Source organism: Carassius gibelio, chromosome B16, assembly GCF_023724105.1.
Source record: "Carassius gibelio isolate Cgi1373 ecotype wild population from Czech Republic chromosome B16, carGib1.2-hapl.c, whole genome shotgun sequence".
Classification (NCBI taxonomy): Eukaryota; Metazoa; Chordata; class Actinopteri; order Cypriniformes; family Cyprinidae; genus Carassius; species Carassius gibelio.
Genome location: NC_068411.1, coordinates 11726701 through 11752904, shown reverse-complemented (window position 1 = coordinate 11752904; position 26204 = coordinate 11726701). Strand labels below are relative to the sequence as shown.

The 26204-nt window shown below is 36.8% G+C and overlaps 4 protein-coding genes across 6 annotated transcripts; 2 read left to right on the top strand and 2 right to left on the bottom strand.

Moving 5' to 3' along the window:
• Nucleotides 1–1392: 1392 nt before the first annotated feature.
• On the bottom strand, nt 1393–8869 carry cep76 (centrosomal protein 76). The gene is made up of 12 exons (XM_052577696.1): nt 8439–8869; nt 7541–7696; nt 7342–7423; nt 6973–7197; nt 6698–6883; nt 6291–6388; nt 4281–4409; nt 3978–4166; nt 3681–3847; nt 2398–2731; nt 1944–2161; nt 1393–1766 (listed from the first exon to the last, which is right to left on the bottom strand). The coding sequence occupies exons 1-12, from the start codon at nt 8499–8501 to the stop codon at nt 1628–1630; spliced, it is 1986 nt and encodes a 661-aa protein (XP_052433656.1). The 5' UTR covers nt 8502–8869; the 3' UTR covers nt 1393–1627.
• A 1652-nt stretch (nt 8870–10521) lies between these two features.
• ptpn2a (protein tyrosine phosphatase non-receptor type 2a) lies at nt 10522–17146 on the bottom strand. Of its 3 annotated transcripts, none has more exons than XM_052577771.1 (9): nt 16867–17146; nt 15780–15870; nt 15235–15335; nt 14850–14948; nt 14215–14352; nt 13912–14121; nt 13558–13731; nt 12540–12721; nt 10522–11266 (listed from the first exon to the last, which is right to left on the bottom strand). In XM_052577771.1, exons 1-9 carry the CDS (start codon nt 16921–16923, stop codon nt 11074–11076), a joined length of 1245 nt encoding a protein of 414 aa, XP_052433731.1. In that variant the 5' UTR covers nt 16924–17146; the 3' UTR covers nt 10522–11073. The 3 variants fall into 3 exon arrangements, with proteins under 3 accessions (XP_052433731.1, XP_052433730.1, XP_052433732.1); XM_052577770.1 differs by having other exon boundaries at nt 12540–12724; nt 16867–17145; XM_052577772.1 differs by lacking the exons at nt 15780–15870; nt 16867–17146 and having other exon boundaries at nt 12540–12724; nt 15215–15308.
• Nucleotides 17147–17886: 740 nt separating this feature from the next.
• LOC127974470 (sperm acrosome membrane-associated protein 4) lies at nt 17887–19010 on the top strand. The gene is made up of 3 exons (XM_052577782.1): nt 17887–18061; nt 18350–18460; nt 18554–19010. The coding sequence occupies exons 1-3, from the start codon at nt 18007–18009 to the stop codon at nt 18766–18768; spliced, it is 381 nt and encodes a 126-aa protein (XP_052433742.1). The 5' UTR covers nt 17887–18006; the 3' UTR covers nt 18769–19010.
• A 1082-nt stretch (nt 19011–20092) lies between these two features.
• LOC127974467 (nucleoporin SEH1) lies at nt 20093–25706 on the top strand. Its single transcript, XM_052577775.1, has 8 exons — nt 20093–20325; nt 20461–20511; nt 20818–20964; nt 22843–23054; nt 23420–23518; nt 24203–24343; nt 24585–24739; nt 24853–25706. The coding sequence occupies exons 1-8, from the start codon at nt 20215–20217 to the stop codon at nt 24990–24992; spliced, it is 1056 nt and encodes a 351-aa protein (XP_052433735.1). The 5' UTR covers nt 20093–20214; the 3' UTR covers nt 24993–25706.
• Nucleotides 25707–26204: the final 498 nt, after the last annotated feature.

Here is a 26204-nt window from a genome sequence, read left to right as displayed (position 1 = left end):
TCAAATGTGACATAGCGGCTGTCGCCACCTACTGGCGGCGCAACCTTGAAATCTCAAGAACTACTGTACTCTGATTGATGGTGCAAACTGGTACATTATTTTAATTCGTTATTGTAATCAAATGTTGTAGTGTTTATTGAATTGTCTAATTAATTTAAAATTTGGACACTGACAAGAGAAAAAAAAACGTAATTATTCTGTGGAGCACGAAGAAGGTGGATAATGTTCATATGCAATGTGTTACATCAAGCAGCTGATATCTAACCATGTGTTCATTTAGCACATTGCGCTATTCTTATTTGTGAAACTGTAGGCCAGTTTCATTTTCTTTTTACCACCTTAAATGTAACTTGATCTACATCAATGAATACAGACATGGTCATCAGACCACATTTCAAGATTTAAAGAAAATAGCATCTGTTTGTAAAAGCGTATTTGTTGAACTGGGTGGCAGCCATGGCAACTAGGACCGGTTAATTAGAAGCTTATGGAGGAGACAATGATGCAACCTTGGAGAGATAAATAATGAATTGATAATGTGCACTTGCGGCCTGAATACTTGGCCAGATTTGCTAACGACTCTTAATACCACAAAGGGAACACGTTCACTAAGGTCATCTTAAAGAGAATGCAAGCTCATATCTGCTTTGGTTTCATCAAATGTGCTGTAGCATGAGGACGGATCAGGATGTACTGTCTCATCTTACCTAGGATCAGGTCTACAATTGTGCATTTTTTTTTTTTTTTTGGAAGAGTATGTTGCCATCTCCTGGCCAAAAACTGCATTGATTAGCTGCATTTCTTTTTTTATTACAGTTCATTAGATTGCCCGTTTACATTTACAACTATATTTAAAAAAAAATTTCATCAGGAAATTTTTTTTTATAGAAAATAATATTATATATAATATACACACACACACACACAAAATAAAATGAAATACATTTTAACATGTCACTAACAAGGTAAAAATACTTTGGTTTGTTAGCTATTTTCTTATGAAAAAACCCAGTGCTAAGAAGCTTATGTACAACTTATGATTTTTGAACAGACTTCTGATGTAATATTAAAAATGTGCTGCTTAATATTTTTGTAAAAGGCATAATACACTACCACTCAAACGTTTGAGGTAAGTAAGATTTAAAAATCAAAAGAAAAAGAAATAAGGCCTAATACTTTCAATACAAGGACTCATTAATTAAACTGATTCAAACTAATTTTTTGGACCATATTTATATTTATTTATGATATTACAAAAGATTTCTGTTTCAAATAAATGATATCCTTTTCAACTTTCTAGCCAAAGAATTCTGAATGAATTAATGAATGAAAGACTGAATGAAACTGACAAATTGGTAACATTTTTGGAAACCATGCCAAGGACAAATAAAAGGCATTGTAAAAGTGATTTATTTAGAAAAATATATCCATAAATACATTTTCAACTGACACACACACACAGTACATGTAAAACAACTGTAATTGTACTGCACATATATGAGCAGCGTAGATTTAAATGGCATACGTGTCGTTGCAAAACTCATAATAACACTCCAAACCCAGCAGATGAGTTTTAGGAGCTGTAAAGAAACTATAAACCTGAGGTGAAAGGTCATACAGCTTTCTGTCACAGCACTGATCTGTACTTGCAGGCAAACATGATCCACACAGCACAAGCCGACTCTGGATAGGCGAACACACGAACCCTCACCGCCAGTCGCACATGATCCCCTCGGCAGCAAACAATCTCATCACAGAACGCTGATCTGAGTCATGCATATAAAACAAGTTTAGATGTTAGTCATTTGTCTTTTTTTAAAGCTCCACTGTCCACTAACAGCACTGAACAAAATTGCTATTTCTTTGCTACTTCTTTAAATGGTTTTAAAATGGACATATCAATAATAAAGGCATTGTTGGTAGCTGTTTGTTTGTGCAGGTACCTGAGGCAGGTAGCGAATGCCCTGCGTGCATTCCGGTGCAAGAAATGAATAGGAAAGCCTTTAAAAGTGTGTCCGTCGGGTACCGCTCTTCTCACGGCATCCTGAAACTCCTCGTTTCCACACGACACACCTGTACAGCGCTCTAGTTCATACGCCGACAGCGCTGCCGACAGCAGGTATGACAGGTGATCATCCCAGACGGTTGCCAGACCAAGATCCTACAGACAAAAGCAAGTAACTTTAGCAGACAACTATTTTCTTGGTGTATTTTCAAAGTCAAGAAAACAGCCTCGTATGACTGTGATGAACTCAGATTTTACATTTTCAAAAAGTAGAGCAACATTCATTTTCCTTCCAACCATAAGTCACTTTTTTCCTTCGAAAATAATTACAAAAAGCATCACTTACGTTGCTTTTAGATGGAAGGTTGCTTGTGCATGTGTGGATTTATTACCTTTCTATGCTCTGCTAATAGGTAGCGCATTTCCAGCTCAAGTTGGTTGCTGGCCTCATTAGGCGCTATAGAAGGGGAGCAGAGAGGAGGAGTCGGGGGGAGAGAGGAGGTGGAGCCGGGCGCACACACAGATCTCACGGCCTCCTCGCTCATAGCCTTCCAGCGGGAGCCGTCTGTGAAGTCAAACACACACAGCTCCACAGCATCTGACGGCTGACAGTTGGCCAGGAACGTCTTGTGGTTGAAGACGCAGCCGAGCGTCCGGTAAGGGTGGCTGGGTTTCGGTTGGGGAACCATGGGGGGAGCATCTGGGTCTATTGGACGGTGGAGGTATCTAGTACAGAAAGTAAAACGGGAAGCAAGATATTAAACATTATTAACAACAACGAAATCCGTGTGATGTCTGATTTAGGAACAAATGACTCTTATGGTACTTTGATGAATCAGTCAAACAGCCTCAAACTCATTAATGGATTAAATCAGACTCACTGACTGAGTTTGCGACCGACTTTCACACATTTTTTTTTCATTTATGTCTGATTCCAAAAAAAAAAAGGAAATTTACTTGTAATTAAAGATTCATATTCATAACCAGTTTTGCTATCGGGAATGAAAATTAAAACTAAAACTATAAAAAATAATTTTGTTAATTTAAATAAATACGAAATAAAAAATTGAAATATTAAAAAATTTAATAAAAATAAAAACAGAAATTAGAAATTTGCAGTGTCAACTAACCAAAAATAAGTACTAAAATTACTCAAACTGAAATAAAAGATAAAAGTCAAACTGAACATTTTTTTTAATTAAACAAGCACATACAGTAAGAAAATTACTTAAACGTAAACTAAAAATAAAACAAACTGAAAATATCAAAATAAAAGCTAATTCAAAATATTAATAAATATTAATTCAGTATGTAAATACTAGTTAATAAATTGTTTTGTTGCTTAATAAATATTCTAAAACCATTCAAATATTTAACAAAGGCTGTTTTTGTAAATCGTTTAGCATAGTGCGATCAGATTATAATTTTTAATAACTGTAAAAGAAACTTTGTTTGGAAGTAGAACTGTAAGGTGGGTGACATTACGTAAGCTTAATCAATACAATAATTTACCTTTTTTTTTTTTTTAAACAGTTAAAAATATTAACAAACCCAAGTGCTTAAACTAAGTGCTTAAACTAAAAAAAGCCATTAGGCTCCTAAATGTATACATTTTAAGTAATTTTCTTTTAGTTTCGAGACATTTTAGGCATAGTTAGAATGGATGAATTTTTACCTGTGTGCAGTGAAACTTTCCCAAAAGGTGATGGAACCGTCTGTACTGCAGGTCATGACCCAGGTGTATGGAGTGTTTTTGGCTTTGGTGCCCACACATACATAAGCATCCAGTCCAAATCCCAACAGCAGACTACACAGAAGTGTGGCATGATCCTCACAGTCGCCCTGACAATAACAAAAATTCATCAAATTGATTTATCAACGTTCATAAAAACAGCACATATGAATTCTAAGGTTTTACTCTAGCTTATGGTTATTCAGGTTCAGTGCCTAGTGTTAAATCAGCATGTCTTGCCTTGTTTCTGCACAGAAAGGCCATCATAGAGCACCACTGCTCCTGCCGGACTCCTCCACCTACCACCGGAGCTCTCTCCTGAGCTAACAGGCTAACGAAACGCGCCGCCTGTCGCGGACTCTCAAGCAGCCTGCCGGCACGTAACACCCGTACATATGAACACACAGGCCGGTTCACACCATTTTCATCCTGGATAACACACAAGTTTTAGAAAACATCGGAGGCAAATCCTGTTATGAAGAAGAATAACTCAACAAAATACAGCAACATTCAACAGTACATTGCTCAGTAACTTCAGGTCACCTGTGCAAAGATCTTCACCAGCTTGGACTGGTGCGAGGGTCGAATCTCCAAGAACTCCTGCCACCACTGTTTGGCATACACCAAAAACAGCCTCTCCTTCTCCGCTGTTTTCTGCCTTTCCAGGGATTGCTGGAAGAAGTAAGATCCGCAGTTTTTGTTTAGGCAAGCGGTTTTTAAAATGCAATGTTACGGAGACAAATAACAGAGAAATAAGGAGAATGAAAAAGCTTTGTTGAAGACTTATCCCCACTTTCGTAACAAATGGTGTTTAGAGAATAACAACTCCTTTAAAGGAATGTTCTGGGTTCAAAGTGAAAAAATGGTGGACAGTAAAAATGGCTAACTGACAATGTGTATAGGTGTGGTTTGTTTTAACTGCTCATCACATGGTTATGACTGGAGCAGAACATTTTAAACAATTTAAAACAATGATCAATACAAGCGCGCTTGATTGTCACGCGAGTTCTAAAAACGCATTCTATTTTGTAAATAGGAGTTTTTTTGTGCGGTAGAGACAAACGCAGCAGGCTTCAATGCACAGAATATGTGCTGTGAGCCACGTGCTCGTTGCTTGACAGTGCTTCCACTCTCTGTTATTTTAGTCTTTTACTTTAGATATGCTTTCATATCTGCCGTTTGTTTGTCCTGAAGCTCGTGGCTGCGGTTAAATTCACTTGCATCTACTTTTATGATACAAAATTGATGTAAACACTGTTATGTTCTCAGAACAGGACAAAACATCTGATATGTGGAAACAGATTACATCAGAATGCATTAGTGTGAATGCAGTCTACTAAAGCTGCCAGTGTCTATGATCTCATCAGTAATAATCAAATGGCAATAATGCAGAGAAAAAGAAAAACCCATAACTATGATTAACTGTAAACTTTCAAAACTTAAAGCACTCCCAAATACTGGTTCCATTAGTTAATATTAGTTAACTACCTTAGTTAACATGATCTAAGGAAGAACAATCCTTCTACAGCATTTATTAATTGTAGCTGATATTAATTTCAACATTTACTAATGGAGTATTCCAATCAAAAGTCGTGCTTGTTAACATTAGTTAATGCACTGTGAATGCGCATGAACTTACAATGGAGAACCATTTTCATTAGCTAACATTAACAAATATTAATAATACTACAGTAATAAATGTATTGTTCATTGTTTGCTCATGTTAATTAATATTTTAACTAACATTAACTAACGGAACCTTATTCTAAAGTGTTACCAAAAGTGCTTTTTGTTTATCACTTTGATTTGATAGTTAATTTGAATAGTTTGATATACCGTATTTTTCATACCATAAGTCGCACCTGAGTATAGGTCGCATCAGTCCAAAAATACGTCATGATTTCTCCTGGTTCATTTCTCTCGGTTCATGTCAAATTAATTTTGATAAATAAGTCGCACCTGACTAAAAGTCGCAGGACCAGCCAAACATTGAAAAAAAGTGCGACTTCTAGTCCGGAAAATACGGTAATCATGATGTATTGTAATGCATCGTGATATCGAATTGAATTGAATCATTTACATGATAATCGTAATTGAATTGAATCGTGAAACCAGTGCTGATTCACACCCCTACATTATGTGGACTAATCGTTGCAGATTAGTGTCATGCAACGGAGCGGTTTGGAACAATGAATCGCTGAGTGAATCTTTTGGGAGCTGCTGAACAAAGAAGGTAAAAATAAATGCATATTATAAAACAATGAAAGTTTTTTTGACCTTGCATCCATGTCAACCTGTTATTGGGCCTCCCCAAAAACAAAATATGGACCTTTCATAACCCATAATGGAGCATTTATTCCTGGTGCAATGTTTTGCCCCATAGACTTTCATTACAAGGGCATTACTGTAACCATTTTTATTACAGAGACTTGTTTATTTTTTTAATGCTAGCAGTAGAGCTTAACTTGTGCTTAATCTGAAACATTCCTTTGAATGTCATCCACAATGACTTAATTTGAAAGAAACCTAAGCATTTACATACTAATGCCTCACCTGGGTGGTGACAACATCCAGGCTCAAGGTCTCAGTAAGAGGAGGATACAGTTCCAGTTTCAGATTCAGAACACCAACAGCTACTTTACATTCACTGCCTGAGGAAAAAAAGACATGCACACATGCTCATAAACAACTTTTAAGCCTCAACACCCTTTAATGTGTTCTTTGCTACTTAAATGTACAGCTTAAATCTCAAAAAGAAGGTACTTTGAAGAATGCTGCAATTGTTTTTGTTCATAAAAGGAAAGGTACTATTAGTCAAAATATCTTCTTTTATATTCCAACGAAGAGAGCAAGTCATTCAAGAATATCATAAGGATAAATACTCATATAATTGGATTTTTGGGTAAACTGCGTGTTACGAATGGAAAAGGTTCGCCATTAATAATATGACATTTGCTTACCCACTCCCAGCAGTTCTACTGAGACACCGGTTTTCCCGTTGGGAGCACTGAGAACTCTCCTCCAGTCAAGAAAATAAGAAGAAATGAGTGTTGTGTCCCCAGATGTGTCGGTTTTAATCAGCACCATGTGCACTGGGTCACAGATGGACAGCATGGTGGTAGCATCAGCCATCTTGCCAGCATCTCCTGTGCCATAACAAAAACACATGACAGGTTCTTGAAATGAAATGGAGAACATTATGGACTGCTAGAAAAAGTAGGGTTGCTTAAGAAACCTGGGCCATCTCTGTGGACCTCCAGAAGAAAGCCCTCCTGTAGGTCTGGTTCACAGGCACATGGGACTGGTTTGGAGCGGAAGCGCTGGTTGCGGAAGTGGAGATGAAGGGTGAACGTAGAGCACACCTGACCAGGTAAAGGTTCTGGCTCCTGCAGGTGTTCCAGGAAGGCCTTACCGCCCAGAACTTGTAGGTAGAGGTATCTCCTCAGTGGACTGATGTTAGCTGGTGAAATGTTTTTAAAGGGGTAGTTCTCTTACTTTGGTTGAACTGACTTTTAACGTAATGCACAGAACATGTCTGCAATTGTGTTTTAAAGATGAGCTCATTTATGGGTTTAGAATGATATGAGGGTAAACAGTCACTCACTTGTCTTCAGCTGTGCGATGTTCTTGTCCACAAAACGAGTTGCAGACTTGTTCACAGAATCAGGTTCAGCGTGAGAAACCTCCTGATGGGAAATCAACTAGTCTTTTAAAGCGATACTAAATATCTTTGCTTTGGTAAAGAGATGCATTCATTGTACAATCTCAGTGTATGCAGAACATAATCAGAATACTCCTAGCACATTTGTGAAGTGGAGGTCTTTCATCACGTCATCCACGATTCCCCTCCGCTGGAGAGCATGTATGAAGTCCTCCTCAGAGAGAGAGCGCTGTCCATGCTGCCCATCAGCCCTCACGGTCTCCGCTAAAACATCTCGAATTCTCCCATGGATATCCATCTGAAAACGGTTTCGTTGACAACATTGGGAGATTTTCAATATCAAGATGTAGGTTAGGTCAGGTCATTTTTTAAAAGAAGTCCCTTATGCTCCCAAAGGCTGCATTTATTGGATTGAAAACAGAGTAGGAACAGCAATACTGTGAAATCTGATTACAATTTAAAAGCACTGTTTTCTATTTTAATACATTTTAAAATGTCACTTATTACTGCGATTTTCAGCAGCCATTACTCCAGTGCTCAGAGTCACGTGATCCTTCAGAAATCAATCTAATATGCTGAATTCAACATAAAATGTATTCAAATGAAAAGCAGTTCTTTTAAATTGTGAGGATATTTAACAATATAATTTTTTACTCTATGCGTGATCAAATTAATGCAGCCTTGCTGAGAATAAAAATAAACGTGTAGTTGGACGTTTTACTTAATTAAATAAAATAAAATTGTATTTGTAGTAATTGCACAAAAATGACACGATGTAAATGTGTGGTTGGTTGTCATGTCAACCACCTAAATACACTAGTAAAAACAACAACAACAACATCACATGGGAAAACAAACCGTAATGCATTTCTAGTAACGTTAAGTTAAAACTATGATTTTAATCACAAAAAATGATGTAAAACAGGAAAATAATGGTTTCTGACATAATTTGTAAACACAGGCGAATTCTATTGCACGAAATGCAATGAACAGTCATGATTTGCGAGTAACATCTGATCTTTAGCTTGAGTTAACGTTACCTTGATTAAATGGTCATGGATTATTTGTTTTAATTCAGTTGCTTTTTCTGGAGGCAGAGACATGTTTTCGAGCGTGAAAATGCCACAAGAGTTTCAAACCAAACAATAGTAATCATTTAAAATCAGCGTCTACATTAAACACAGGTTTTCAACATAAGTTACTCATATTATCAATTTTCTTCTGTTCTTTTCTGGATGTGATGTAGTCCTGGCTCCAACTGACGTTTTAAATCCTGGCGGAAAGGCGAGCGGGAGGCTGTCGTCACAGAGCCTGCGTATACTCGCAGTTACGGCTTTAAAATACACTTAAAGCTGCAAAACAAAAACCTAACTACATTACGTTTAACGAAAAACAGTCTTTATTAGCTTTAACACTTTAGGATTTCGTAGATTCTAGAAAATATTAAACTCTACGGTTTAAATCAGGCACAGCGTCTTCATACTTAGGAAATGACGTCATGAAATTCAGCCCCTGGATCTTGTAGTTCTCGTTTATTATAAACACAAACTGTACTTTGTAGGCCTAATGTGTGGTGTACCATACATTAACATATTCAGTGTTCCTCTCTCACTTTTTGGCTAAATGGTCTTTTGGCCTCTTCTAAAGAGGATGAAAAAGACTTTATTAAATCTAACATTTTTTGCTAAAATTGCACATCCCCCACCCCTAGATGTCATTTTTGAATTTACAACGGTTCAATAAATGTTCAATATTTACAGTGTAGTATGTAGCTATAATTTTATGTTTATTCAATAATAAAAAGTTATCTTGTAGTTCTCCACAGCGTGTTTTAGTCATGCCAACCTGTCCTCACTTAAAGTCCTTACTTAGCAACTTAGTTCTTTAAAACAAAGCAGCTTTAAAATGTGTTTGAGAAACAAATGTGCAATTTATGTTGTAAAACAAAACATCAAGTAGTATTTACCATAGACATGCTTCTCTAGACATGCTTCTCATGCTTACTGTGTATTTTTAAATGGTTATATAGATTTATTTATTGACTGTTGTTGATAGAGTCACTTTTTTATTCTTTTAGCTGCTAATTGATGTCATCTTAATTTTATTGTGTAGAGATATGCAATGACAATAAACCTAAACTAAACAAAAAAAAAACTAAACTAAATCCAATCTGCAATTCTAAAATCATAAGAAACTCCCAGAGTAACCAAGGCTTGTGCTTTCTCTTCTTTCCGGTTTTGGACATGACAAAGCTTCACATTAGGAACCGTACGATAGGCTAATATATGTAAATGTAACCAAACCTCTCTGACAAAGAATTACATCATTAAACATTTAAATATTTTTATTTTAGCTAAATTTTGCACTCACAACTTACTTTAAGTGACTTATTAATGAAAAACTTTTTTTTTTTTTTACTATTTAATATAATTAAAAATATTTCCAGAGCTTTAGAACTATAGTATACCAGGAGAATGAGTTCAACAGCTTTTATATTAAATTATGCCCAATCCAGATGTCACTTACATTTGCAAGGCATGTTTGGAACAGCTTTCTCATATCTTTGCAAAAATGTTATTAGCTCTAAAAAGGTCAGCTTTTTCCCGTACTTGTGACAACAGACTGCTGAGAGGAAAAGGGATTGTTCTTTCCCGGCTGGTCACTTGGCTAGATGGAATGAAATTACCACTCCACCATTAGCCACTTCTGGAAATATTGGATCAATTCCTGGAACCATGGCAGGAAGAGACATCTAATTTGACTCCCATCGATTCTGCTAAGTAATTGGCATTAAACCCACAATGAAATCCTACAGTGTGAGGTAACAGCGACTGGGAACAAACTATGATCCGTGGAGACAAAAATAAATCGCTATGGTTGGTGCAACATCCATTGTCTAAAAAAATTAATCTAACAGACCTGGCACTGCACTGATGTAGCAATCTATAAACATGCAATCTGTCACAATCTGCATTTATTTGCAATCATACATTGGTTTTACCCCACATGCATGGACGAAATAAGAGATACCCATATCTAAGCTTGAGAAACCAGAAAGGTATATTCACAGAAGATGCCAGAGACAAAAGAATTATAATAATAATGCAAACAAAAACAGCAATATTTCTTATTTAGTAAAGAGTTTACTATGTACATTTTTTTAAAAGTGGAAACCGGACCACTTATTACATTTGGCTGAATCTACAGTCAGTTTATTACTAGAAGATCCTGAGATGTGCATGTACGGAAACTCACTGGGCTTTGACCTACTGAAACAAATGAGTCACCCTATGAATATCCATGCGGGAATTTAGCAAACAGACACATTTAATAAACGGTCTTAATAATAGACGGACCGGTGAGGGTCTATTTAACATTGCTTCGCAACAAAATACTGTACAGTGAAAGTTGTTAGGCTGCGAGAACTTACCATGATGGAATTGCTATAGTAGTTACAATGTAACTACATGATTGGTTACACTGTAATAACCACATATGACACAAACATTCAAATAATCATAAAGAACATCCGGTTATGAATGCTTGTAAACACGATCATTCTACATTTTTGTCCCTTATCTACAAAACATCCAAGCACCTACTAATATGAGTACCATAATTTGGGTCCCTGGGCAAATAAAAGACAAGAAGAGGAATCTGTGGGATAAAACGGCATCACTGGGACAGAAAGGCCCAGCACATGCACAGTCCCAGAGCTACAGCTGCACCAGCGCCGACATTCAAGAGAATTGGTTTCCAGAAAAGCCACTTCTCTTTCTTCTTCTCCGAATCGCTTAGTTTCAGCTTCATTTGCTGCACCTTCTGTGTCGTGCTGGCTATCCGTTCCTCGCGGTTCCTCTTGCGAAGGCTGGAAGCAATAACAACACACATACGGTTGATTACTTCAGATTTTTTAATAGGCAAAAAATGCAAAAAAAGAGCTATTTTCCTGGTATTAGCATAATTGCATGACTTAAAGTGCCCCTATTATGCCATTTGTACAGTTCCTAATATTTTTTGGGAGTCTCCTACAATAGGATTACATACATGCAAGGTCAAAAACCGCTTTTGTTTTCTTAAAATATTTATTTGCATTTTCACCTAATTTTCCAGTGATTCTCAAACGATTCGTTGGAAACAGTTTAAAGATTCAGTCTCTAAAACCCTCCTTTCCGTGGGCCTGCTCTGCTCTGATTAGTCAGATGGCCTAGTCTTTTGTGATTGGTCTACGGTGTACAGCGGTGTTGGAAATGATATGCCTATTTCAATAAATTATTTCATTTTGTGAATCCCGAGTTGAACTCCCCGAAATTAGAGAAGTCATCAGTTAAATGCAAGTTGTTTGCAGCCGGCTAACGTGAAACAGAGGGCCACATTATGCAAATGTGTTACCCCGTTACGTGTAGCCGAACAAGGAAGTGGGATTCGAATTACTAACGATTCTTCTAGCCTTTTCAGAGTCGATTCTTTATTTTATGAGACAATAACTTTATTTATCGTGCACTTTCAGCTTTACAATTTTGCAGATCATTTACATTCACATACAGATACACTACACACTGCAATATTGGAAATGGCATTATAGGGGCACTTTAATGCACGTCCTTTTTCAAAATATATTTTCACAAAGTATTGGTTATAAAAAGTCATATGGTGCATATTATTGCAATTTAAAATAGCATTTTTATATATATATATATATATATATATATATATATATATATATATATATATATATTTTTTTTTTTATTTTTTTTATGAATGTTCTAAAAGAAGAGCATTTATTTAAAATGTATTTTAACATTTTGTGACATTAAAAATCTATATTGTCATTTTCTTTTGATCAATTTAATGCATCTTTGCAGAATAAAAGCATTATATATATATATATATATATATATATATATATATATATATATATATATATATATATATATATATATATATATATATATATATATATATATATATAAACAAAGAAACTTACACCAGACTTTTGAAGTTGATCAACTTTGAATTCAGTCTAGTAATGTTGTTACAATTATGGTTGACTGAACTAGATTTCGAAAAAATTGAATAACAATCTCACGCTCAGCTATCAGCTTAAAGATAAAACTTTTTTTTTTTTTTTTTTATCTTACCTTAAAGTTTTTAACTCTGTATGCGCTTCCTTCGGTGAATGAGTGCTGTCTTGTTCTCTTTCTGGATCATGTGGCTCTGTACAAGAGTCAGACTGACCGTTGAGTTTCTCTGAACACAGGATGGAGCTCTGAGAAGATGAAACCAAATAAGCTTCTGGCTCCTGCCACTCTTCAGGCTGCTTCTGCTGTCAATGCAAAAGATTTAGGGTTAGAGATATATAAACATTACATTATATCCTTTTGGTAAGTTATATAATGTAATCAAACATGTACCTTTTATTCTCTTCATATTACACATCAACTATTCACATATATTGCAATGCACAATCAATACGGTTTATCAAACTAACACACACAAATATTAATAACTTAATGTTTTTAAAGTTCTACTGTCAATTTTGAAGATTATAAATGTTCAAGTATAAATCTATTAAATCTACTATAAATCTAAAATAAATCTGGTCTCCCCAAAAATGCCAGCTGTTTTGACTCCCAGTCATATTTAAAGAAATTGCCACTAATGATTCAAACGTGAGTTTTGAGCAGTGTAGAGAAGAGCTTGTTGTTTGTCATTTCTCCGATCTCAAATGCAGACATGGTTTTATGTTTACGCACAACGATGCAACACAACGTGTAAAAAGACTGTCTAAGTCATTATAATCCATAATTATTGCCTCATGCCTGATTTATTATAATGGGTTTTCATGTTTACATGTATGTGACAGTTTGATGAGGGGCGTAACATTTCCGTCACATGCTTGAGGCATTCGGCCAATCACACTTTGCTTTCCAGACTGATGACCCTTGTAAAAATGACACGTTTCAGAAAGGCATGGCATAGAGGAGAAACAATAATGCACATTATGTGAAAAATTATGTTTTTTTTTTTTTTTTTTTTACCTTAAACCACATAAACACATTTCATTACACCAAATACACAAAATAATGTTCTTTTTAGCAACATCATAATTCCCCTTTAATAAACTACACAAAATCAAATGTAATAATGCAATCGCACCATGCTTGACACCTGCAGAGCCGAGTCTTCCAGGAGGCTCTTTGCTCCCTCCATGACTGCCATATATGAAAATCGAAGCTGGTCTGGGGTTTGGATAAGGCCCATCCGATACTCTCTCATATCTAACAAAACCTTTTGAATGTCCACAGACGAAGGGTCTTTCCTCTTGCCCATCTACAAATACAAAACCACAATGAAATATAAGTTCAACAGAACTATATATAGTACCTGATAATGACGGTCTTCAAACCCAGGTTGAAAAAAATAAAAAATAAAATAGATTTCAGTCTCACAAAATGACGATGTGCTGTAAAACCTGTAGAATCATGAAATATTCTGTAACCGCAGGCTTACCAATACAAGGCAGGTGTCAACCAATGAGAAAGTCCCAGATCTCCCTATCCCTGCACTGCAGTGGACCACCGCGGGTCCGTTGTCTGGCCCCAGTGACCCAGACTCTCGAACCTTGAAAAGGAAGTTGAGGAATGATGCTGGGGACTCTGGCACGCCAAAATCAGGCCACGTTGTGTAATTAAAATGGTAGATCTCTCTGGTTTCTCCAGTCTACAAATATTAGACAACATTTAAACAACATTTATTTTTGATGTCTTGTTTAGAGAAGTATTCAGTGATGTAGTAATTTAACATTACGTTCACCTTGCCATTTCCGAGTTCTAATAGTCTGATTGTGTAATTCGGTTTGACATCCTCAGACACCAGAGTCACCGTAAACCCAGTGTCACTGAAATCCATGTCTCGCTCCTCCTCTGATGGCCAGTACTGCGCACACTTCTCCTGTTCAGATTGAACAAAAACAGATTTCATTTCCCCCCACTACACAAGCAGCTTCATACACAATAATGCCTTCAAAAAAAAAAACAAAAAAAAAACAACAACTTTCAAGACAATTATTTTAATAACAATTAATGACGATTAATGTGTAAGATATATACTACAATTCAAGTAGCTTGCTTTTATTATACAATTTGAAACAGCAATATACATTTCAAAATATCTTTAAATGGTGCTGATTTGGTGCTCGAGAAATATTGCTTATTATTATCAATGTTGGAAACAGTTGTGATGCTTTATATTATTTCCGGATGAATCATTCAGACGTCTTTACTGGCACTTTTCCTCAACTAATGCATCCTTGCTAAATAAAATGTAGCAATATTTTTTTAAATATAACAACTTGCGGACCACATGCGGTTTCTTTCTTTTAAATGCAAATGCTAACGTATGCAAAAACAAAGCAGGGCAAAGAACAAGCGTCGTTTGTGTTCACTCACCGAGCCTTTCTCTATAACTCTGTTAAGCATAATAACTGCTTTGCACCGTTGTTCCCAAATCATTTGCCAGAAGTGACCACAAGTGTTCCTCAGTGGGCCCTGCAGAAAGAGAAAAGTGTCTGCAATTACATTAGAGAATACGCAAACAAGCTGGCCAATGCGAAAGAAATGCATGAGACATCCTTATTTAATCTACAAAAGTCTGATGTTAAAAAGGCAGGTTTCATGATGCTAAACACAAATTCACTCAAAACAGGGGAAATGAGTAAATCTAATTTGTTGGTATATAAGATCCACATGTAAATGTGTATTGAGGTCAAGTAAGAGATCAATGCAAGTTAGCGAAATGCAAACAGTGGACTTACTTTTTCCATTACTGCCATACCTGTGTCAATATGTACCTTCTCTGGGCCTCCTCCACGGTAATTAGGCTTGCATTTATGTAGTCATTCTCTGAATTTTCTAATCTCACCCGGCTGTGATCATCTTAACACAAAAATTCAGGTTATTCAGGGAGAGTCGACAAATATTTTGGCAATTTGTGTTAATTTAATCTGAAATCAAGATTAAGCTTGCATAAAAAAAGCTTTGAAGGATGTTTTTTTAATAAAACAAAGCGACTTCTTAATTCATTGTCTTTCAAATCTGTATATGGCTGCCTTACACATTAAGTCACTATTGACTTTCACTACATTTTTCCTTTATACAGTGAAAGTGAATGGTGACTGAGGCTGATATCCTGAGGCTATAACATTTCTATTTTGGTTCACAGACAAAAAAAGAAGAAGAAAAAAAAAGAAAGTCATACAGATGGGAAACAAATTGAAGCAGGCTACATGATTATACAAGTTTGAGTAAACTTTCCTTTTCAGGGGAAGGTTACAAAATGAGTGAAACGTTGTTAAAATGGTTTACGTGGAAGAAACTTACAGGGACTGACGTCTCTGTATCTATTCCTATTGCGATTTTCTGGGAACTTTGCCACTTTGTAGGGACACTCCTGAGACTGGTTACGGATTTCCTAGAAAGAGATTACAAAATAACAAACAACAGTGTGAAAACCCTAAGAGCCATCTTTTATGTAATAAAGGGAGAAAAAAAAAGGGGGGGGGGGGTGACACCACGCTCATACATTACATGTAATAAATAAATAAATATGACAAAAGGAGGAGGGAATGTTATTAAAATATAAATAAAGAACAAATAAATCGGTCAGAATAAAACATATAAAGGCAAAAAAAATAGGGGGGAGGGGGGGTTGTGCATGTAGGGCTAGCTGGCTGAGTTATTATAGAAAACTGACAGCTTCGGTTCTTCAGTTCTTTGGAAGAGCTCGTCAGTTCTCAGAAACCATATCAGTGCATGGCTGTGTGTCAAAACCTGGCGAGCTCCCTAACTTCACGTCATTTTTGAGTATCACAGATGTGCGCGGGGGGTTCGGAGGCGGCAGAGATCAGATGACATTTAGGGCGATAGGACTTGGAACGCATATGGTGCCTAAAAACTAACTAACATGAAACTGTGATGTCTAGAAATGCTGTCTATGTAGATAGCTTACAAGGTGTTGAGACACAGCCCACGTGTTCACAGGAAGCTGCTCTAATGCACCGCACTGTGACTCGACCACTCACGCACTTCACATTGCCTGCATTTACTCAGAGTAAAAAACTTATTTTAACGCATGACAGTTCGCTGTGTGGTTTTATCAGTTTTGCTTGTTGAGAAGAATTAAAAAATAATAAACTGTCTGAGTTCCAAATTATTGTAAAACCATTTCCACTCACGTTCGGGTTAACCCGAGCTGAAGTGGTTCACAAAATAAGATTATTTCACAGTAATTTCATGTGGACCGTATTTCTCGGTACTACGCGCATGCGCTGTAACGCAAAGTTGAATTCCCTATTCGTTCTCACGGCCCGAGGACTATTAGATAAACATTACAAATCTATCAGCGTAGAATACAGCAGGTGTCCCGAACGGCTCAAATTGAATCATTCAGAAGAACCGTATGACTTACATTATAAAGGTTCTGCCACTGTCCAGATGAATCGATGTTCTCGAACTCCTGATCCATTTTTTCCCGAAGCGGGGTTATTCAAATGAGACGGTTAAATCATATGTCGTCTGAGCTCAAACGAGCGGTCACTATTCCACTGTTAAAAACTGTCATGTTCCCGTGAAAACGGCAAGGAACGGTGCAGTGCGACGTTAACCCTCATCAAAGAGGATAAAATTACCAGCACTTTCAGCACCCCCATCGGCTACTTCCGTGTGCCAGAGGAGAGCGACAAAACAGCGTCCTCTGTCGACGAGAATCAACATGGCTACCTCGATTACTTCCAGGTAGGAGACTCGTACAAGTGTTTCGAATCTTTTGAATCAATTCACCAAAATGATTCATTCAATGATTCTTTATGAGAAGGCTGCTAAAGTTTGAGGAACGAGTGGTTCATTCACTCAAGTCGTTCACCGACAAAATGTCACGTTCTTTTACTAAATTTGCTCATTTACAAATCAAGTTTGTCCACATGTCAACTAAGCTCATTTTTTCCGCCATCCTTATCAAACAACTTAGGGCATGCCTTTTCAAGCTACAGCAAAAAAGACAATATTAAGCATAAATAAAATAAAAAAGCTCTAAAGAATTACTATATCTGCCATGTAAAAAACTTCATGAGGCAGAGCTATCAAAGAGTTATTCGTGGAAGTAAACGAGAAAGATTTGTTCAAATGAAAGATTCTTTTCGATTCCCGAATCACACCAATTCGTTCACAAATGACACTCATTCTCTCTTTTTAAAACTTGTGTTTGGAAGTCATGAAGTAAATATATTACATTGACAACTTAAATAGTCTGATTAAAACGTTTGCATTGAATTACGACTGAGAAAGGATGTGTTTGAACGTGCACGTGATACAATGTTTTTTTTTCTTGAGCTGCACGTGTTAAACACTACACAGCTGCTTCTTGTAAATTACTAATTAGATAATGCCTTTACCCCCCTCACACCTTATTATAATGCAACAATCCCCGTTGTCACACACGATTGCATTGACTGACTGACTGACTGACTGTCTGTTTGTTAGTAGCCTATATCCAGCTCAAGTTGTTGCTTCCATATTTATTGCCTTATCCACTTTTAAAACTCACTTAAACATGAGGGGAAATATTTTTGCTGCCTTTGCGTTGGTGATGTCTTTGTTTTGCTTGGGTAAGTCAGTCATTTCCATGGATTTTGATTAGTCTATTGTGCTATATTGATTTATTAAAACATTAACATGTTTTGAATTTAACAATTTTCTGTGCTACTACATTTAAGAGTCATACTAATGTGATTTGTAAACTAAGTTTATTCTGCATATACAAAATGTGTGATTTAGGCTAATAACGATTTAGGCTTTTTTTTTTTTTTAAATGGCAAATCCCTTGTGACCACACCATATACACACCTGTTTGTTCCATTGGAGAATAAAGCCCTTTAATTTCCCTTTGCTTGCAGGACAAACACTTGAGTGCTTTCGGTGCAAGCTTGGATTCTGGGATATGTGTTACACTACCACGAAAAATTGCAGTGATAATGAACTGTGTTATGTGGGTGTTGGTAAAGCAGGTAAAAGTGATGCTAAAGTGTGTGTGTGTGTGGTTTTTTTTTTTAAATCTAATTTTTGTTACTCCGCAATCCCTTTCCCTTTTGTTTTTTCAGCTTCTGTCCTCGATATAAAAGTGAAGGGCTGTCTTCAGAAGGATGAGTGCAACAAGACCACAGTTGTAGAGTTCCTTGCCAATAAGACCTTATACACCCTGAAGACCACCTGTTGTGAGGAAAACCTCTGCAACGCTGCCCCTTCCATTCAGCTGTCCCTGGTTCCTCTTCTGCTTCCCGCACTTCTCATTGCTGAGATGATGGGAGGGTTTTGATGACTTCTAAACTCTAGTTGTTATATAAGGGATTGAGGGCACTTCATGTTTGCACTGTTCACATCCTATTCCTGTTTTACTGTTGTTGAATGATCTAAAGCAGCTTCCTTTTAAATGGCAAAGCACACTTTTGGTTGCTCTTTTTCTAGCCAGCTGGTTTTGTTCATCCAAACGATTAAATGTCGTTGTAATGTTTTCTAAACACTCGTTTTACTGTTCAATAAATGCAACTGTCAAACATTCGTGGTTTCCTGTCTTGTGCACTGTCACTATCGCATGGCTCTGAGTAAAATGCGAGGCTGCTCTGCGCATGCGCAGAATTCCGCTGATCTTCTAGTGGTGGAAATTATGATTCTTTCTAGAGATTCGTTCATTTTCAGTTCGTTCACCAAAATGATTCGTTCAGAATCGTTCACTGATTCGTTCAGTGACCATTTCCTCGTATTACACAAAATAAGACAACAGGTGGCAAAAAAAGAGTGTATTATGTGCTATGTCTTAAGTCAATGAACGTATTCACTTGTTACAAAAACTGATCTGGCTTTATTAAAATGTGTGTATAATCGCATTCAATATATAAAGTCTAATTAAGTTGTTCAGATGAACAAAGCACAAGGTTTTCTTGCCTAAATAACAGTTTGTATATATTCACATTCATTAATCGGGGATAAAACGTGTGGTTGCTAAATATCAAAACAAGCGTATGTGCACTGCTTTGCATTTTGCGAGATTGACATAAATGGCAGACTAAACCGGTTTACTATCATTCATTTAGTTCACGAACGAGATAAACTATGTACCAGTTCATTTCATTCACGAACGACATGTGTACCAGTTCAGTCATTTCATTCACGAACGAATTGTATCAGCTCATTCAACTCATTCACGAACGACGTGTACCAGTTCAGTCATTTCATTCACGAACGAGATGTATCAGCTCATTCAACTCATTCACGAACGACATGTGTTAGTTCAGTCATTTCGTTCACGAACGATCTTTAGATCTAGTTCAGACTCATATGAAACTCGTTCATTGAAGGGCGTATTCGTTCACTACATTCAACAAATCACATACTCTGTCACATCTCATACTCGAAGGCTATTGGCTCGATGTTGAGTATAATTCTTTGACAGGATCAAATGGTTCAGTTACCCGGTTTACTTAGCTGCGCATGCGCTGCTTATAGCGCCGCGCTGCTGTGGAGGGAGGAACTTCACTGAACGAGAAATATGAGTCAGTGGATTACGTGAACGAGAACGATTCGTTCACCTAAAAGATTCGTTCAAAAAGAACGATTCGTTCACGAACGACACATCACTACGGGACACATGCTTTCCAAGTCCGACGTGATTGGACCGCTTGCAACCTCGCGTTTGAGAAAAAGGGAAGTTTTCATGTTTACTTCTCGGGTGCCTTAATCAAGAAGTTTAGGGAATAAAAACAGGATGTTTGTCGCGCGCAGTATCGCAGCCGATCATAAAGATCTGATTCACGATGTTTCTTATGACTTTCACGGACGGAGAATGGCGACGTGCTCCAGCGACCAGAGCATTAAGGTAAATGGTTTAGCATCCGACGGCCTGCTTGAGTTTGTTTGCAATGCATGCAGCATATGTGGCGAACGAGCATTCAGTGTAAATTAAAAGGACGTGAAAATGACTAAGTGAGCAAATATCTTTTTTTCCTCTTAGGTGTGGGATAAGGGTGGTAATGGAGAATGGAACTGCACAGCAAGCTGGAAAGTAGGTCTTCCCATAAAACCGTGGTTCTCAACCAGGAGTCCAGGGCCCACTAGGGGGCAAGAAGACAAAGCATATAAATGAGTTATTAATTTTTTATTAATTGTAGTTCTAATCTGATTGAAAGTAATAAAAACGCAAACAAGTTTGTAGTCATATTCTTCAAAATCAAAACAATTTGTGAATGTTCTTGGCCTGAATTTCTCCCATTCAGATGGTTCACCAGTTGAATTTTGGTTAGCATTAATTATTGTAGTCTCCCTGTGTTGGGTTTCGTGCTGTGCTTTGACAGAAACGTGTGTTTTGTAGACTCACAGTGGCTCGGTGTGGAGAGTGACCTGGGCCCATCCAGAGTTTGGACAAGTGTTGGCGTCCTGCTCCTTTGACCGTACTGCCATAGTATGGGAGGAGATTGTTGGAGAGTCCAATGACAAACAACGAGGGCAAAGCCATTGGGTATGTCAAGTCACCTTTATTTATATAGCATTTTAAACAAAATACATTGCGTCAAAGCAACTGAACAACATTTATTAGGAAAATAGTGTGTCAATAATGCAAATTGGCAGTTCATCATTGAATTCAGTGAATGTCATCTCTGTTCAGTTAAATAGTGTCTGTGCATTTATTTGCAATAAAGTCAACAATATCGCTGTAGATGAAGTGACCCCAACTAAGCAAGCCAGAGGCAACAGCGGCAAGGAACCGAAACTCTATCGGTGACAAAATGGAGAAAAAAACCTTGGGAGAAACCAGGCAAAACCAGTAGTTCAATTACAGGCTGCAGCAGAGTCAGATTGTGCAGAAGAATCATCTGTTTCCTGTGGTCTTGTCCTGGTGGTCCTCTGAGACAAGGTCTTTACAGGGGATCTGTATCTGGGGCTCTAGTTGTCCTGGTCTCGGCTGTCTTTCTGGGCAGTAGAGGTCCTTTCTAGGTGCTGATCCAGTGTCTGGATATGTACTGGATCCGGGTGACTGCAGTGACCCTCTGATCTGGATACAGACTGGATCTGGTGGCTACGGTGACCTTGGAATAAGAGAGAAACAGACTAATATTATCGTAGATGCCATTCTTCTAATGATGTAGGAAGTACATCAGGTGTTATGGGAAGTGTTCCCGGTTCCGGTTTACCTAATTAATGCCTTAAAATCCTTTAATGGATTTGGATATTAAAAGCATATTTGTATGTTATGTTTAAACCAGGTTAAAGAGATGGGTCTTTAATCTAGATTTAAACTGCAAGAGTGTGTCTGCCTCCCGAACAATGTTATGTAGGTTATTCCAGAGTTTAGGGGCCAAATAGGAAAAGGATCTGCCGCCTGCAGTTGGTAAGAGATCTGTTCTAGTATGTGCATTTGCCCTAAGTACAGCAAAAACATTTATACTATTTAAAATAACGGTTTTATTTTTGGAAATATAAAAAAATTGAATTCCTGTGATTTCAGAGCTCAGTTTTTAGCATCATTGCTCCAGTCACATGATCCTTCAGAAATCATTTTAATATTCTGTTTGGCTGCTCAAAAATAATTTGTTGAAAACAGCTGAGTAGAATTTTTTTTCAGGTTTCTTTGAGGAATAGAAAGTTCAGAAGAACAGCATTTATCTGAAATAGAAATTGTAACATTAAAAAAAACTTTTGATCAATTCAAGAAATAAATTGACTCAAAGCTTTTGAATGGAATAGTGTATAATGTTACAAAAGCTTTTAATATCAGATAAATTCTGATCTTTGGATCTTTCTATTCATCAAAGAATCCTGAAAAAAAAAGTACTCAACTATTTTAAATATTGATAAATCTGCGTTTTAGAATGATTTCTGAAGGATTATGTGACACTGAACACTGGAGTAAAGATGCTGAAAATTCAGCTTTGATCTCAAGAATAAACTACATTTTAAAATGTATTCAAATAAAAACCAGTTATTTTAAATAGTAAAAATATTTCAAAATATTACAAACTTTTTGCTGAACTATTGGATCGAATAAATGCAGGCTTGAGCAGAATAATTATTTTAAAAGGAAAAACATTTTTAAGAACATTAAAAATCTTACTGTTCAAAAACTTTTGACTGGTAGTATAAGCTGATTACTCTTATATTGACACATGTGCTTTAGTCTGTATAAAGTATATGAAAAGTGCTCCGAGTTGCTGCAGAGGAAAAAAAAAACATGTTGCTGGACATGGGCTTATTATTGAAAATGCAAACTGATTGTCTGCCAGCAGCATATATTTGACTGTATACCACACAGAAAGCACTTATTCTATGCTGAACATAATCTGTGCGCAACGTTTGTACATAACAACAGTCATCTATGTCTCCCCTGTTCTCACATCAGATAAAAAGAACCACACTTGTAGACAGTCGGACATCTGTGACCGATGTGAAGTTTGCCCCGAAGCACATGGGCTTGATGCTGACCACATGTTCTGCAGACGGGGTGGTGCGAATCTACGAGGCCCCTGACGTGATGAACCTGAGCCAGTGGTCCCTGCAGCATGAGATCTCATCCAAACTCTCCTGCTCCTGCATCTCCTGGAACCCTTCCAGGTGAGAATTCACAAATGATAGAGATTCACATCTATATGTGAACAGATGGAAGCTCGACATCTACACAGTTGTGGATTTTGTTGCAGAAACATCTTTGCAAAAAGATGTGCAACAATCTGTAACCTAATAAGTTGGAAATCAACTGTGTTCTCATTAGATCTGTGACTTCAAATAGAGCAGGTATTTTGGATGCTTGTCAGCATTGAACAGTAAGGTCAGACACAATAGATGTGCTAGAAAACATTTCCAAGTCTCTTTTGACTTTCAATGCATCTCCGATCACTTTTGAGACTGATGTCTTGGTAAACTGAATCAGTGAATGCACCTGTTTGATGAATAATAATATATTTTGTTTGTCTTCACAGTTCCCGAGCTCATGCACCTATGATTGCAGTGGGTAGCGATGACAGCAATGTAACGTATGGCGGCAAAGTTCAGATTTACGAGTATAACGATGTTACAAGGTTTGCTTTCAATTCACTTTATCCTTTCATAGGCTAGTTCACACTCATCCTGGATGAAAAAAGCAACACAGGTCTTGAAGTTCTCTGACACCATGCCGGTTATCTTGTGTGCAGAGCTTAAGCCGCGGAGAAAAAAAAAATTTAACAATGTTGTTCAATGTAATCATTAGTTACAGCCCTAGATTAGTTAAAATATTTCTAAATACAACTGCTTTGTTTTACTTTTTGTAATTTAAGACAAATATTTTGTCATTGAAAATTTCGTAAAAATAGTATTTAGTTGTTGTCGCTTTCTAGTGAACCAATTTTCTGTATTTTGCCTCATCTGGTGAGCTAAGTGTTTTGTCACACTCCTAGTTTCGATAAGTGGTGATATAGCTGATATATCATTTTCCAAGAGTATGACACCGCTTTCATTCTTCAGGTCAACCATATATTCATGAAAAAGAAAATCAGTCTGAATTAAGAAAGCAATAACTTTGTCATAGTATCCTTTCAGATGTTAAAGTTGCCACATTCATTGCATGCTTTGCATCTGCTGCCCCGCCCCCAGAAAACCCCTGGGAGCATCAACATTTTAGACATTCTAAAGTCAGATTTATAATGGTGTGAAACATAATTATCATTGTTTGAACCTTCATTGGCTGTTTATTTTTTTTTACTTTATTATGATGATGGTTGTAGGAAATATGCCAAAGCAGAGACACTGATGACCGTTGCAGATGCTGTACATGATATTGCGTTTGCTCCAAATCTGGGACGGTCTTTCCATGTACTTGCTATTGCAACCAAAGACGTGCGCATCTTCAAACTGGTTCCACTTCGGTGAGCAAAATGAAACCAAATGTATATTACAGTGGAATGGGATTGATATAAATTGTGTAGTAGTGTAATGTATTTTTTACTGTTTAACCTTGTACATCACTGCATGTATACTTTTAATTAACTTACTTTTACTATAAAATTCAATTACGTTAGGGTTCTTTAACAATGCAAGCTTCTTCTTTTTGTAAAGCTGAACATTCAAAGATGCAAATAGCTTTACTTGCTTCTTTTTGAATAACAGAAAGGACAGCTCTTCTTCAGCACCCACTAAATTTGAGGTGCAGGTGCTGGCTCAGTTTGACAGTCATAACTCTCAGGTGTGGCGGGTCAGCTGGAACATCACAAGTACACTTCTGGCTTCATCTGGTGACGATGGTTGTGTGAGACTCTGGAAAGGTGAGGGTTTGTAGTATCAATTGTCATCAAAAAAAAAAAGAAAAAAAATATATATGTATATGCACCTACTGAAGTGTTATTATTCATTAATTGTAATTTGCCTATCTCACCAGCAAACTATATGGACAATTGGAAGTGCACAGGTATTCTAAAGGGAGATGGTAGTTCAGTATCTGGTCAGCCTGGTGTGCTGAGCGGCGTCCTGGGATCTGCTGCTGCACTGAGTGCCCTAAACGGGGCCACCGGAAGATAGATGCCATATGACAGGAGCCCTGAGCACTTCTTTGATACTGGACTTTACACTGAGACCAACTGATTGTGCTTGCTGGACATGCAGGAAGACTGGCACTTACCATGGGTCCATTATTATTATATACTGCCTTCACTGAATGTTCCTTAAGTTGACAAGTCTATGGAGTTGTTTTATTGTATTATTTCGAAATGAGTCATGTTTAAATGGATGTTCTGATCATGTAAACACAGCCTATCTACATGTTTTATATTCATTATGTTTTGTTGACATGATTAAGGGGAAAAAAAGATACTGCCATTACAAAGTTGCAAAATATTGGCCTAAATTGACTTTACTCTTTATTGTGAGAATCATAAAGGTTAAGGTTTAAGCAGCTGGTATAAATTATGTATTCAGAAATATTTTAGCTCCTTTTTATTTAAATCATGCATTTCTGCTTTATTAGTAAAAGAGGCAAGAACAGTACAATTATCCTTGCTAGGTTACTTTTGATAGATGATTTGATGTACATGTCACAAGTTTCTGTGAAAAGAAAAAGGGAAGTTGTATTAAATGCCATAATGTTAAACACTTCAACAGAATTGTGTTCTTTTATTATTTATAAAATAGTGGATTGAATATAAAAATCTGACTAGGCCTGGAAAAAAAAAATCCGGTCTAATAATGGATGGTGTTCATATTTTTAAGAAGTGACATTAAAACATTTTCTGTACTTTTAGTGGTTCAATAAGCAATATTTTCTACAACCCATGTATTTGTTATTGCGTATGAATACACATATCTGGTCCAGCACTCAGGAATTTTGTGTATGATCTTAAATCAGAATAATTATTTATAGTCTTAAATTTGATAAGACAGTCCAAATGTGCCTTTAGGTGAATTACAATGTGTTCAGTGAGCAACTGTCATGCAGGGCTCCCACAGCTGTGGAATCAGCTGCTCTCTGGCTCACATTTCACGATCTCGTAGTTTATATGAAACGTCATTTGTAATTTCAAAAAGTATATTTGCATAATCGTTAAAAAACATTAAAATGTTTGATCGTAAGATATACGCAACCAACTAAAGTCCTAATGCATTCCGAATTTATCTGCTGTAACTACTTACTGTAAAGTATACAACAAACAGCTTCTTCATTCAAAACGCACAACAATGTGATTGACACATGATTTCGCCACTCTTGAAAGCAGTCAAAAAGGATTGTCCAATTAA

What these genes read in the sequence shown, in the direction of transcription:
- cep76 (XM_052577696.1), bottom strand. Translation starts at nt 8,501, where the DNA reads ATGTCTCTGCCTCCAGAAAAAGCAACTGAATTAAAACAAATAATCCAT. An exon ending in CCTTTCTGTGCAGAAACAAG is followed by an intron (nt 3,848 to 3,977) that starts GCAAGACATGCT and finishes TGTTATTGTCAG; the next exon opens with GGCGACTGTGAGGATCATGC. An exon ending in GAAAGTTTCACTGCACACAG is followed by an intron (nt 2,732 to 3,680) that starts GTAAAAATTCAT and finishes TTTCTGTACTAG; the next exon opens with ATACCTCCACCGTCCAATAG.
- ptpn2a (XM_052577770.1), bottom strand. Translation starts at nt 16,923, where the DNA reads ATGGATCAGGAGTTCGAGAACATCGATTCATCTGGACAGTGGCAGAAC. An exon ending in TTGACACCTGCCTTGTATTG is followed by an intron (nt 13,732 to 13,911) that starts GTAAGCCTGCGG and finishes TTGTATTTGTAG; the next exon opens with ATGGGCAAGAGGAAAGACCC. An exon ending in CTCTGCAGGTGTCAAGCATG is followed by an intron (nt 12,725 to 13,557) that starts GTGCGATTGCAT and finishes TTGCATTGACAG; the next exon opens with CAGAAGCAGCCTGAAGAGTG.
- LOC127974470 (XM_052577782.1), top strand. Translation starts at nt 18,007, where the DNA reads ATGAGGGGAAATATTTTTGCTGCCTTTGCGTTGGTGATGTCTTTGTTT. An exon ending in GATGTCTTTGTTTTGCTTGG is followed by an intron (nt 18,062 to 18,349) that starts GTAAGTCAGTCA and finishes CTTTGCTTGCAG; the next exon opens with GACAAACACTTGAGTGCTTT. An exon ending in TGTGGGTGTTGGTAAAGCAG is followed by an intron (nt 18,461 to 18,553) that starts GTAAAAGTGATG and finishes TTGTTTTTTCAG; the next exon opens with CTTCTGTCCTCGATATAAAA.
- LOC127974467 (XM_052577775.1), top strand. Translation starts at nt 20,215, where the DNA reads ATGTTTGTCGCGCGCAGTATCGCAGCCGATCATAAAGATCTGATTCAC. An exon ending in ACTGCACAGCAAGCTGGAAA is followed by an intron (nt 20,512 to 20,817) that starts GTAGGTCTTCCC and finishes TGTGTTTTGTAG; the next exon opens with ACTCACAGTGGCTCGGTGTG. An exon ending in ATCTCCTGGAACCCTTCCAG is followed by an intron (nt 23,055 to 23,419) that starts GTGAGAATTCAC and finishes TTGTCTTCACAG; the next exon opens with TTCCCGAGCTCATGCACCTA.